This window comes from Meles meles, chromosome 3 (assembly GCF_922984935.1).
Source record: "Meles meles chromosome 3, mMelMel3.1 paternal haplotype, whole genome shotgun sequence".
Taxonomy (NCBI): Eukaryota; Metazoa; Chordata; class Mammalia; order Carnivora; family Mustelidae; genus Meles; species Meles meles.
Window position 1 is genome coordinate 103,414,798 of NC_060068.1, and position 13,228 is coordinate 103,428,025.

Consider the following 13,228-nt stretch of genomic DNA (forward strand, 5'->3'; position numbering starts at 1 on the left):
TGACAGGATAACAAAGTCACCTTCCTGAGTTCCTTTCCCCTACAGCTCAGTGGTGATTACTGTTCCTCCCTGGCCCATTCTCATTTCATCAATTCATGGGGCTTGTGATCATTGCTTAGTATATGATCATTAACATCAGTATGACCAGAATCAGGAAGTCCAGTCTGGGGCTTCTGCCCAGCGGGATGCTTTCGGCATTACAAAAGCAGAAATCTGAAATTCAGTCTCCTAAGAACCACCATCCTAAGCCCTGGCATCCTATAACTGAGCAGTCAAATGCATCTGAAGTTAAAGCAAATAGAAGCAAAAAAAAAATCCCCAAATGAGGACAAATGGAGAAACTATACTGAATGCTGTTCACTTAATCATCAAAAGTTTTATGCGACAAAATAAAGGGAAAAATCCCTTGGGGCGCCTGGGTGGCTCAGTGGGTTAAAGCTCTGCCTTCAGCTCAGGTCATGATCCCAGAGTTCTGGGATCGAGCCCCGCATCGGGCTCTCTGCTCCGCGGGGAGCCTGCTTCCTCCTCTCTCTCTGCCTGCCTCTCTGCCTACTTGTGATCTCTCTCTGTCAAATAAATAAATAAAATCTTTAAAAAAAAAAAAAAAGGGAAAAATCCCAGACATAAAGCACTGTCCAGAGGCCCCTGGGTTGTTCAGTGGATTTAAAGCCTCTGCCTTCAGCTCAGGTCAAGAGCTCAGGGTCCGGGGATCGAGCCCTGCATTGGGCTCTCTGCTCGGCAGGGAGCCTGCTTCCTCTTCTCTCTCTGCCTCTCTCTCTGCCTACTTGTGATCTCTGTCAAATAAATAAATAAAATCTTAAAAAAAAAAAAAAAAAAAAAACACTGTCCAACGAAAAACATCTAAATAGACATCTCAGCAAAGAAAATGTACCAGTGGTCAATAAGCACATGAAAATACACTCACCATCATTAGTGAACAGGGAAATGAACATTTAAACCAAGATTAACTACTTCACAACCACTAGCATGGCTGCAATAAAAAAGGCAGACAATGACAAGCACTGGTGATAATGTAGAGAAACTGAGACACTTGTACAAAGCTAATGGGAATTTATTTATTTTCAAAGATTTTATTTATTTGACAGACAGAGATCACAAGTAGGCAGAGAAGCAGGCAGAGAGAGAGGAGGAAGCAGGCTCCCCACCTAGCAGAGAGACTGATGCGGGACTCAATCCCAGGACACTGGGATCATGACCTGAACCTAAGGCAGAGGCCTTAACCCACTGAGCCACTCAGGCGCCCCAAGCTAATGGGAATTTAAAAGGATGTTCCTGCTGTGGAAAACAGTTTGGCAGGTTTTTAAAAAAAAATTAAACCTAAGTTTACCATAGAATCCAGCAATTCTACTCCTACATAAGAAATGAAATAAGAAATGAAAACCTACGTCCACACAAAGACATGTACGCAAATCTTCATTACAGCATTATTCATAAGAGCCAAAAATGAGAACCCAGATGTCCATCGAATGGTGAATGGATAAAGAAAGTATGATTTACAAAATGGAATACTCTTCAATAATAAAAAGGAATAAACCACTGACACGTGCTATAGCGTGGATTAATCTAAAAACAGTCTACTAACTGAAAGAAGCCAGATGCACCAGAACACATATAGTATGATTCCATTCAGCCTAAATTTTCACAGAAGAAAAACCTACAGAGACAGGAAAAAGTAGATTAGTGGTTGTCTGAGGCTTAAGAATAAAAAAGTGCTGGGCGCCTGGGTGGCTCAGTGGATTAAGCCGCTGCCTTCGGCTCAGGTCATGATCTCAGGGTCCTGGGATCGAGTCCCGCATCGGGCTCTCTGCTCGGCGGTGAGCCTGCTTCCCTCTCTCTCTCTCTCTCTGCCTGCCTCTCTGTCTACTTGTGATCTCTCTCTGTCAAATAAATAAATTTAAAAAAAAAAAGAATAAAAAAGTGCTTTTTTGAGGTGACAGAAATGTTCTAAAACTGGATTGGACTGATAGTAGTAAACTAACTACAAATTAATGAATTGTACACTTAAAACTGGTGAATTTTCTAATTCAATAAAGCTCTTAAAACAAAAACAATTACCCCAAAACAGGCTGACCTACAACAAATGGCTATTTTGAAAGGAATAACCAGAGGGGTGCAGCACAGTCAGTTAAGCCTCTGACTCTTGGTTTCTGCTCAGGTCATGATCTCAGGGTTGTGAGATCAAGCCCCTGTTGGGCTCCACGCCCTGTTGTGCTCCCTCGCTCTCTCTAAAATAAATGAATAAATATTTAAAGAAAGAAATAACCGTTGGGGTGCCTGGGTGGCTCAGTGGGTTAAAGCCTCTGCTTTCGACTCAGGTCATGACCCTGGAGTCCTGGGATGGAGCCCTGCATCAGATTCTCTGCTCAGTAGGTAGCCTGCTTCCCTTCCTCTCTCTCTGCCTGCCTCTCTGCCTACTTGTGATCTCTGTCAAATAAATAAATAAATAAATCTTTTTTTTAAAAAAAGGGAAAGAAAGAAATAACCATAAACATCATGTTCATGACAAGCACTCATGATAAATTGACAGGTCAATTCCAACTCTTAGTGATCATTGGGGGGGGGGATGAAGAGCAGAAAAAGAGCTTTTTATGATTTAAAGGAGAAATTATAGTCTTTCTTAATTATAGTTGTTGGTAAGGAAGCCCAACAAATAAGATATTCAACCATAAAAAGGAGTGAAATTCTGGCACACGCTACAACATGGATGAACCTTGAAGACATTATGCTAAGTGAAATAAACCAGACACCAAAGGACAAATACTGTATCATTCCACTAATATAAGGTACTCAGAGTAGTCAAATTCATAGAAAAAGAAAGTAAAACAGAGGCTACTAGGTACTGGAGGAAGGGGAAAATAAGAGTTATTGTTTAATGGGTATTAAGTTTCAGTTCGGGATAATCAAAAAGTTCTGGAAAGCAGCAGCACTGCTGGTTGTACAACACTGAGTTTACTGAACACCCAGGAAGTACGCACCTACAGAAGACTAAAGTGGTAAAATTTGTGTTATCTGTACTTCATGACAAAAAAACAAACAAACAATAACAACAACAAAAAACCTCAACAAAAAAGAATCAAACAACCCAATTTAAAAATGGGCAAAAGACCTGAACAGATACCCCATCAAAGATGATACACAGCGGGCAAATAATACACATGAAAAGATGCTCCACATCGTGTTATTAGGGAGCCACAAATTTAAAAAACAATGAGACAACCCTACATGCCTGTTATGGCTAAATCCAAAACACTGACAACACCAAATTCTGGTGAGAACACAGAGCAACAGGAGCTCTCCTTCTTCACTACTGGGAAGGCAAAATGGTCCAACACTTTGAAAGACAGTTTAGCAGTTTCTTTCTTTCTTTCTTTCTTTTTTTAAGATTTGATTTAGTTGAGAGATAGCACACACGCACAAGAGAAAGAAAGAGAAAGAGAGAGAGAACGTGAGCTGCATGAGCAGACAGGAGGGGCAGACAGAGACGGAGAAGAAGCCTGGAGAAGAAGCCTCTCCACTGAGCTGGGAGCCCTATGCAGGATTCAATCCCATGACCTTGAGATCATGACCCAAGCTGAAGGCAGATGCTTAAATGTCACCCAGGTGCCCCAGTTTAGCAGTTTCTTACAAAACTGGACACACTCTTACCATATGATCCAGCAGTTGTGTTCCCAGGTATTTCAACTCAAGTGAGTTGAAAACCTATGTCCACATATAAACCTGTAATACAGACAAATGTGTCTATCAGCTTTATTCATAATAGCCCAAATTTGGAAGCAACCAAGATGCCCTTCAATAGGTAAATGGATACATTCATATGGTACATCCAGACAAAGGAATATTTGTCAATGATAAAAAGAAATGAGCAATCAAGCCACAAAAAGACATGAAGGAATCTTAAATGCATATTGCTAAATGAAAGAAGCCAGTCTGAAAAGGCTAAACACCCTATGATTCCAAGCACAACATATGACATTTTGGAAAAGGCAAAACTAGGGAAACAGTAAAAAGAGCAGTGGTTGCCAAGAATAGGGGCACAGGAATGAATAAGTAAACAAAGGGGATTTTTAGGGCAGTGGAACTATTCTGTGTGATGTTGCAATGGCCAATACACATTAGTAAACATTTATCAAAACATACAGAATATATAACACAAAGAGTGAACCCTAATGTGAGCCATGGACATCAGTTAATATCACTGTATCACTGCTGTACCAAATGCACCACACTAATGCAAGATGTCAATAATACGGGAAATAGAGGGGCACCTGGGTGGCTCAGCCAGTTAAGCGTCTGCCTTTGGCTCCGGTCATAACCTGGGATGCACTCCTGCTTCGAGCTCCCTGCTCAGAGTCGAGTCTGCTTCTCCCTCTCCCCTGCCCTGCCCCTGCTCATGCTCTCTCTTGCTCTCTCTCTCAAATATATAAACTCTTAAAAAAAATAATAATAATGGGGAAATAGAGAAGAATAGGTATGTAGGGTTATATGGGAATGCACTATACTTTCCATTGAATTGTTCTATAAACCTAAAACTGCCATAAAAATATAGTCTCTTAATTATAAGAGGGACCTTAAACCTTTCTCAGTAGGTTGAGAACTATAAATTAGATGCAATTTATTCAACCCAGTAGAGAACAGAATGGATTAACGTGGAAGAACTTTTTTTACAGTCAATGTTATATAAAAACTACAAAATTATATTTGGATATAATTTATTGTTGTTTATATTTGTATGAGTAATATTCCAAATGTCAATATTACAAATTACCACCATTTACAAATATTTAGGAAACGCCTTCTTTTTTCATTTGCAAGGTGCTAAAGCAAAGCAAAGGAACTGGGAAAACCTCTTGGCTACCTAACTCCATATCCATTTGTCCTATTAGGATTTTGTAAGTAATATAATTATTCCTAAACAAAGCAGGTTGGCAATGAACATCCTCTGGGAGGCCATTCGAATGCAGGGCTCATCTCACTAATGCAAAAAGCCTATGCCAAGTCTCAAGAACTACAAAAGTGTGACATGATTTCAAGCATACAACTCTAACAAAAAGTAATAAATTCAAAACAGAAAAAATAATAATAAAGCATGTAACTCCCGATGTTGATTTTTTTTTTTTTACTCATTTTAATGAGCAAAGAGGATAAACCATTCATCTTACATCAAATCAGACCAGGGAACAGGTTTCTGGCCTTCCTGTTTCATGCTTTATTACCCAGCTAAAAGAGAATCACTTCCAGATATAAAATAAATAAGTCATAGGAGGTAATGTACAGCATATTGACTACAGTTAATAATAATGTAGCATATGTTTGAAAGTTGCTGAGAGTGGATCTTAAAAGTTCTCATCATAAGAAAAAAAATTGTAACTGTATGGGACAGATATTAACTAGAGTATTTTGGTGATCATTCACAACATCTATAAATACAGAATCATGTTATACCCCTGAAACTAATACAAGTTATATATCAATGATACCTCAATTTAAAATTTTTTAACTAAAAAAAGGAATTAATGCTATAAAAGTACATTTTAAAAATTATTTTTAAAAAGAATCACTGATAATCACTCAGTGCATATCCAAAGGGAAACTCTACTGTTACATAAAACCAAGAGATAGCCAGACACCCTCCTCTGCCATTCTAGTCTATCTTTAATCCTATGATGGAAAGGAACACAAAACTCCAAAGCACAATACAAAATACTAGCTATTCTTTGCCTACCCAGGTCTCAGAGTCTGAAAAACCAATGGGACAATATTTTTACTTAACCTAGCACCTGCTGCATGCTTCTCCTTTCTAGGGTGTAGATCTATGAAGAATTTGCATCTTCACTACCAGTGTAGTTACTGAAGGCAAAGAAGAGACATGTTCAAGAGAAGGCCCTACTGTCTATTACCAGGTTCAAAACCTGGTTACACAACTTCCTAGCTATGTGAACTTAGATAAGTTACTCAACTCTAAGATGCAGAAAAGTAAGAGGATTCATCTCACAGGATGATGATAAGGATGAATGAGACAATGTAGACACTTGGCAAAGTGACATGTACTTGGTAAGTGCCCTAAAAAACTGCCATAAAAATATAGTCTCTTAATTATAAGAGGGGCCTTATAAACAAAAAAGGGACCTAATTTTAAGTGGGACCTAATAAACAAAGGCACATCATCTCCAAAAATTCTCATAAATACTACAGGCTCAACAACAGAAGTATAAATGCTTCATTTTGTATGTCACCCATCAGGATAAGACCCCAAAGTAAGGCATTATGGAGCAGCACATACCCTGCCCAAGTTGACTGAAAGTTCACAGACGGAAGGGGCTAGATTCTTAATTTTATCTTGGTCTCTTCTGTATCCATCACAGTACCATGAACCAAAACTAATCTACTCCCTGCCCATGGATTTGAAACACAAAGGCATACCTGGGTTTCTCCCAGCCCTGGGACACTGTTCCACCTTTGGGATCTCATCCCTAGTTAACCCCCCTGAAAAAAAGCAGTTTATGGATTCAAAGTTCTACCTGAAATGCCAGTGATGAACCATGAGAGACTGTGGACTCTGAAAAACAAACTGAGGATTTTGGAGGGAAGAGGGGTGGGAGTTGGGTGAACCTGGTGGTGGGTATTAAGGAGGGCATGTATTGCATGGAGCACTGGGTGTGGCGCATAAACAACGAATCTTGGAACACTGAAAAAATAAAATTAAATTTTAAAAAATAATTCTATCCCTAAAGTTGGTCACCACTACCTAGGAGGAAACTACTAAAATTGTACCTGTGATGTTCGAAATGGGCAAATCTATAAAGACTGAAAATACACTAGTGGTTGACAAGGGCTGGGGATAGAGGCAGGGGGAGCTGGAGAAAATGGGGAACGACTGCCAGTGGGAATTAAATTTCCCACTGGGGTGGTGATGAAAATGTTCCGAATGAACATTTGTGGTGTGCTCGCTTCGGCAGCACATATACTAAAATTGAACATTTGTGGTGATGCAAATGTTCTGAGACTGCGGGGATTACTGCACAATTCTATGAATGTACTAAAAACCTCTGAAGTGGATTCTATAAGTAAGTGAACTATATGGTAGGGTGAATTATACCTTAAAAGAATTGATATTTTTAAATTTTGAATTTTCACCCCAACCCTCCCACCTTAGACTATGAGAATAAGGGTATTCATTCTATCTCAGAAAGCAGACGCCAAATATACAGCAACAAATCCATAAGCCAACTCTCAAGAAGGAAAGAAAGAGTTCCTGAAATCCCATACCACTCCTCAAAACCAACAGTCTAATTCACTTTCACTTCTGTGAAACCACATTTGGTTTGCCACAGGGTCCATGAGACCAGCCATGAAGTCCAAAGCATTCTGCGAGCTTTTTCTGCAAGGCAAGAGAGAGGCAGTCAGCCCTGCCACTGAAGGGTTATGTTAATATATCAAGAAGGTTGAAAATTTAAGTTACTGAAATGGTATTAGGAACAGGAAGTATGTTGGAAGACTTACTTTTTTTTTTTTCTTTTTAATTTGTGGAACTTTTTTGGCATAACCACATTATACAAACAGGATTACCAGGATTCTTCCCACCAGTGGTTAATACATACACAACTGTATAAATTATGAAGAAGGCATAAGCCTAATTCCCTGCATCCAAACCAAAAAATATACCTCTGCTCTTACTAACTTTTGCTCTGCGTCTTGACAACCTTGAATCCTGGAAGATGATTATAGTTACCAGCAAGTGAGCAGTGCTATGCACCAGGGTCCAAGCTAAGTACTTCTTTACAACCAATGATTCGTTTAGTCCTCACAACACAAGATCAGGGTGGCTACTACCATTTTACATAGGAGGAGCTCAGGTTCAGTGATTTGTCAAGAGTCAACCAGTAAGTGATGGGGTTAAGCTTTGAACTGAAGAAATACTAAAACTTAACTCCACAAGTCTGAATTTCATTTGAAGATTCTATCATCTCTACAGAAAAATAGAAAGTCTTGAACATACAAAATCCTCCTGATTGAAACACTGATTCATGGGGGTACAGAACAATCCTGGGCATAAGAGCACCCACAGAAAAGACTTGGACAAATCAGGACAGAAAAAAACTGACAAAGAGTTACCAAGGTAGGTCACAAATATTTTACTGTTTCTCTTCTATGTATCCAGAGCAGAGTCTTAGACTCCAGGGAAGAACTTGAAGGGGGTTATTTATCAGATCCTCAAGGGGATTCAAGAGACAACTAACCTCAACAACAGCTTTGCTTCAGGGTTAAGTGCACAGACTCTGGAATCAGACAACCTGGGTTTAAATACACCTAACTGCTTTGTCACCTTGGGCAGGTTACTGACCTCTCTGATCTTCAGTTTCTTCATGCATAAAATAAAAGTAGTAATAACAATGATCCAGCTTAACTTTGGCAATCCCAAGAGGCTAATTTTATTGCCTCGAATTAACACACAAAGGAAACCTAAAACCAAAGTTCTGTGAATACTAATTATAAAATAAAACCATAAAATTTTATAGCTGGCTAAGACTATAAATCATCTAAACCAGGGTTATTTATATAATGACGTATTTATTTTGTGTAATTAGTTTTAAAAACACTGACTTTATATATATTTTCAGTAGTAAGAAAGATGAACAGAAGAAAAAAATAGTACACAAATCTTAAGATAGTTAATACACACTGTAGCAAGCACCTAATGATAATGGAATGCCTGAAACCTGGAAAAGAGTGATAGATCAACTCCTCTCTTTCCACTGAAGAGGTCACACATTACCTATTCAAGTAATAGTTGCAAAGAGCATAGTTAATACATACAACTGGATATACAGAGATTAGAACAATAAGTTCCTTACTAGTCTTTTCCCCAAGTTACAGGGCTGCTCCATTCCATTAGACAACTTAAATAACTCTTAAACCCTATCGCTGCATTATTTTCCTCCTACCCAAGGAATTCTTACCCCTGGCAAAAAAAAGAGTAGCGACAAATAAATTTCCAGTCACACAAATGCACCCTACACATACTCAAGACAGACGTACAAGTGCAGTCTCCAAAATCTACCAGGCTTGGTCCAGAGGGTCCTTTCTGGGTAAGCAGGATGGGAAAGGATTAAGAGCTCTGTATTAGCAGGAACTCCAACTCTGGCTCAGACCATGCAGGGGTTCAAAACTAGGGCCCACTGCTGCAGCTGTGTGGCTCTGGACTAGTGACTCCACCAAGCCTATGTTCTCATTTGTAAAATGAATAACATGAGATAATTCACTGGCAAGAAGTCAGTCTCTGTGTCTGGGGAACAGGGGAACAGAATACTCACTGCTCCATGGTCAGGGCCCAGGGCAGCACCTAGCACACAGCAGACACTCCATACATTTGCTGACTAAAGCAGAAGCCCACTTAAACCCAGCCTGAGATTCAGTCAAAATTCGTGGGCCCCATCTATGAGGGAGCTCCTAACTTACTCCAAACCCAGGGTGGAGTGTTCCCTGAACCAAGGAATGACACAGAGAAAGGAAGAGTTATTCATAGGCTTCAGTTCATCAGGTTCCTCAGACCCTGCCTCTGAGGAACCTCCTCACACCACAATTTCATGTGTATTTCACCCCAAAAAACTGGCAATTGCTGTCTTGGGGTTCCATTATCTCCCTTTTCATTTTGAGAGGCAACAGGATCACAAAAATGACATCTCAGGCACTTGATTTCTGGAAGTCTCCTTTCAAGAGGCCTGGGAAGAATTTTCACAGGTAGGACCCCACACAGTCAGGGCAACCTGTCTTACCTGAAAGGTATGGCCTATTAAGAAATCCATCACACAGATAGGAAAAGTAAAGTCAAAGACAATTCCGCTTTCTATCTTCCTTCACTTCATTCCTGGTTCTCAAAACTAAAAGATGGACCGAACTATTTTTAAACGGGCAGATTGACAAGGCACCAAAAACGACCTCACAATCCAAGGAGCTCATCCCTAAAACACTCTTGTTTGCCCAGGAGAAACTCTCTGGCTCTGCAAAAGCCAAGAGAAAATCATACACAGAATGCAAATCTCATTTCTTCGTCCCGCTCCGCCCCCCTCCCCCACCAAAAGGAAATAAGTAAAAATGGTTTTACAAAAGGCTCCAGAATCTTGAGGGATGAGCTTAAACTTCTGCTTTCTGAGTGAGGCCAGAGGACATTCCCTTAAAACCTTTGAGTTTTCAACGATAATGGGAGAGGGAAAAAGGAGAGCGAGGGAGCGGGAGAGGGAGAGAGTCAGGATATGTTCGTTCTATTTTTAAACCCTCGCCCACGGTTTAGAGTAAAGGAACACTCTGATGCTGTACTCCCACCGCTGTCACCTTCTGCTAAACACAAGAATCACAACCTGCACACGTACACGGCCCTGGGTCACCCACCGGCTGCCGCTACCGCCCGGAACCGCGAGCTAACCAACCATTCCACCCAGCCCTTTCTTGGCAGCGCCGGTGCCTTTCGGAGAACCCGGCGGCCCCGGGCGGGTAGGCGGACTGAGAGCGAAGCAATCCCGAGCCGCCTTCTCCTGAGGGGAGATAGCGTCCCCTGGGCAGGGCACGCTCTGCTTCCCCGGCTGGGTACCGAGGGGTGAGCGAGTGTTCACCCAAGGGAGCCGGCGTGGTGGACGCGACAGCATTTCCCAACCCGGTGCGGCGCGCCAGGCACAGGCGTCCGGCTCATGGGACACCTGTGTGCAGCGCACACCCAACCGCCGCGCCCCAGAGCCCCGCTCGCCCTCGGTCACCTCCTGGCCAGCCCAGAACGCCAACGGCCAGGGGGCCGGTGCCCTTCCTCGTCGACTGCTGCTGGCTCGCCCATCCTACGAACCCTTCTCGCCCCACTGTAAGCATCTACAGCCGGCCCTCAGTGCACCCAGTGCGGAACGGCAGCCGCCGGCACGCGGACGCCCAGGGCCGAGAGCCGCCCGACGGCCCTGACGCGTCAGGGCCCCGTCCCCGCCGGACTCGGGACACTCACTCTTGAGCGCGCTTATGAGTGACTTCCCGTCCTTGATGAGCTCCTTGATGAATTTGTTGGTCTTGTCCAGCTCCGCTTCGTGAGACTTGAGCGTCTCTCGGAAGTGCGGGCTGTCGAGGCAGCAGTCGCTGAATTCAAGCGCGGGGAGCCCCATAGTGCTCGCGTCGCCCAGCCGGGGGGCGCGCCTCCCCCAGCGCCCGGGAGGCCCGCAGCCCCGAGCACGCACGCGGCGGGACCCCGACCGGGACCCCCCACGCCCGCCGGCTCCACAGGTGTGGCGCCGGCTCGCCCTCCGCGCGGTGTCCGCCGGCGCGCACGACTCCCGACCGGAGTGGGGACCCGGCCGAGGGGCGGCTGCTCCGGCAGCGCGCCACGGAGCGGCTGGCGGGCAGGAAACGCAGCGACGGACCCGCAGCGGTGCCGGGAAGCGAGCTAGCAGGCGAGCGAGTGCAGCCGCCGCCTCCCCGCCTCCTTCTCCTGATAGATCTCCTGCAGCCTCGAGCGCCCTCTCACAGCAGCCTCAGCAGCCCCGCCGGCGTCCGGGCCGCTCGAACCTGCTAGTGGTGACCTAATCCCAGCCGGACCAATCAGCACGCCCGCCTCAGCCCGACCCCCCTGCCTCCCGGGGACTCCCGGCCCTTCCGTGGCCTTGACCCAATCAGCGGGGCATGGAGGCGGGGCCTGGGGTAAGGGGCTGGTCCACGCCACCGCCTAGGTCCGCAACACAAGCTCCGCCCCCTCCCGCCCGCACGGTGTTGCAGACCGGGTGTTAAAGAGGGGATCGCTGCGGTGCATGGGCCTTTCCCACTCCGGATCTTGTTGACTTACTATGGCCCGAATTCGAACCCGAGGTGGTGCTTCTGCTGGTCTGGGGAACAGAGGACCCTAAATATGCCTAGCATGAAAAAACTGGGATTTGGGGTTGCAGTTCCCCTCAGCCCGCCCTGCAAAGGCTGGGCAATCGAGCTTTCACTCAAAATGCAGCTCCCTACCCAGGGAGAACCTCGAGCACACCGAACCACCATGTCAACTCTAAACACACGCTCCTTATTCCAGTCAAGCAGAAAATATTTGCATCTTTGAATTACCAGCTTCTCTTGCCTGCAGTCTTCTCGCCCCCCCACAGTCTGTCCCCCTCATGGCCACTCCTGCTCAAAATCCGCCCACGGCTGCCCTCAGCCGAAGGATCTAACATCCTTAGGAGAATTTCAGCCGCCTGTTGTTTTCCTGCTGGGCATCTAGCACAATTTTACATAATTACGTCCTGCCTGTGTTGAGCTTCCTGAGGGAACGGACCACTGCAGTTTTCTTGTACGTTGCTGCATTCCCAACACCTAGACCAGCTGCTTGCATTCAGTAACAAAAATTTAGAGCTTACCACGTACTCTGGGTGACTGACAAATATTTGTGGAATAAATGAATAAATCTTTCCCCACCTCCCACCCCGAGGGTGCTGCCCTGTTGTCTCTCTTCCACTACTGGAATCAAACCAAGCAGCTCACTTTACTGCACTTGTCACTCTAGTTCCCACAGTGCCTCGTGCTGAACTGTGAATTCCTGGAGGATAAGGACTGTCCCTGAATGAATTTTTGTATGTCCAGGAACTAGCGGCTCTCCTTCAGCTAAGGTTTTCCTGTTTGTTTGTTTGTTTGTTTGTTTAAATAGGTCTGCTGTGTGCAGGTGCTGAACTAGATGATAGGGATACTAAGATGAGGAACAGAATGAACTTAACTGCTGCTGTTCGGTGGGAGAGATGGGAGAAAAGCAATAGTGCTGCGTGGTGAGACAGGAGAAATCCTCAGTGCTGGGAAACACAGGGAAAAGTTGCCAACTCAGGAGCCAGGGAAGACATCTATGTTGAGAAATAAATTGATTGGTTTATTGAATGCAGAAATGAATGAATGGGTGTGATCTGTTTGGTGTTGTAGCTACAAATTTAGACTTGAGAGCGGGCCCAAACAGCTATGGGATAGATAATTAAAACCCTGAAAATAGTTGCTCCTCACTTGCCAAGGATGAGAAAAATCTACTTAATGCTGTATTTTGAGCACTTAAAAGGTAGGTGTTCTTGTTCTCTATGGAGACGTAAGAAATCACACTGGAACTTAACGGTCTAAAACAACAATCTTTCTATTTTCTCTCATGACCTCTGTGGGTCAGGAATCTGGGGGAGAGTTTAGCTGGGTAGTTCCATCTTAGAGTGTCTCCTCTGTTCTCAATCAGATG

At 44.0% G+C, this 13,228-nt stretch overlaps 1 protein-coding gene across 5 annotated transcripts in view; it reads right to left on the reverse strand.

Moving 5' to 3' along the window:
* The window catches only part of ARHGAP26 (Rho GTPase activating protein 26), a 444,108-nt gene extending 432,592 nt beyond the window's left edge, over positions 1–11,516 (reverse strand). For all 5 annotated transcript variants that reach the window (XM_045998912.1, XM_045998911.1, XM_045998908.1 and 2 more), the window contains exon 1: positions 11,003–11,516. In XM_045998912.1, the coding sequence (XP_045854868.1) occupies positions 11,003–11,156 (154 nt within the window). In that variant the 5' untranslated portion in view covers positions 11,157–11,516. The remainder of the gene's footprint in view (positions 1–11,002) is intronic.
* Between the last annotated feature and the right edge of the window lie 1,712 nt (positions 11,517–13,228).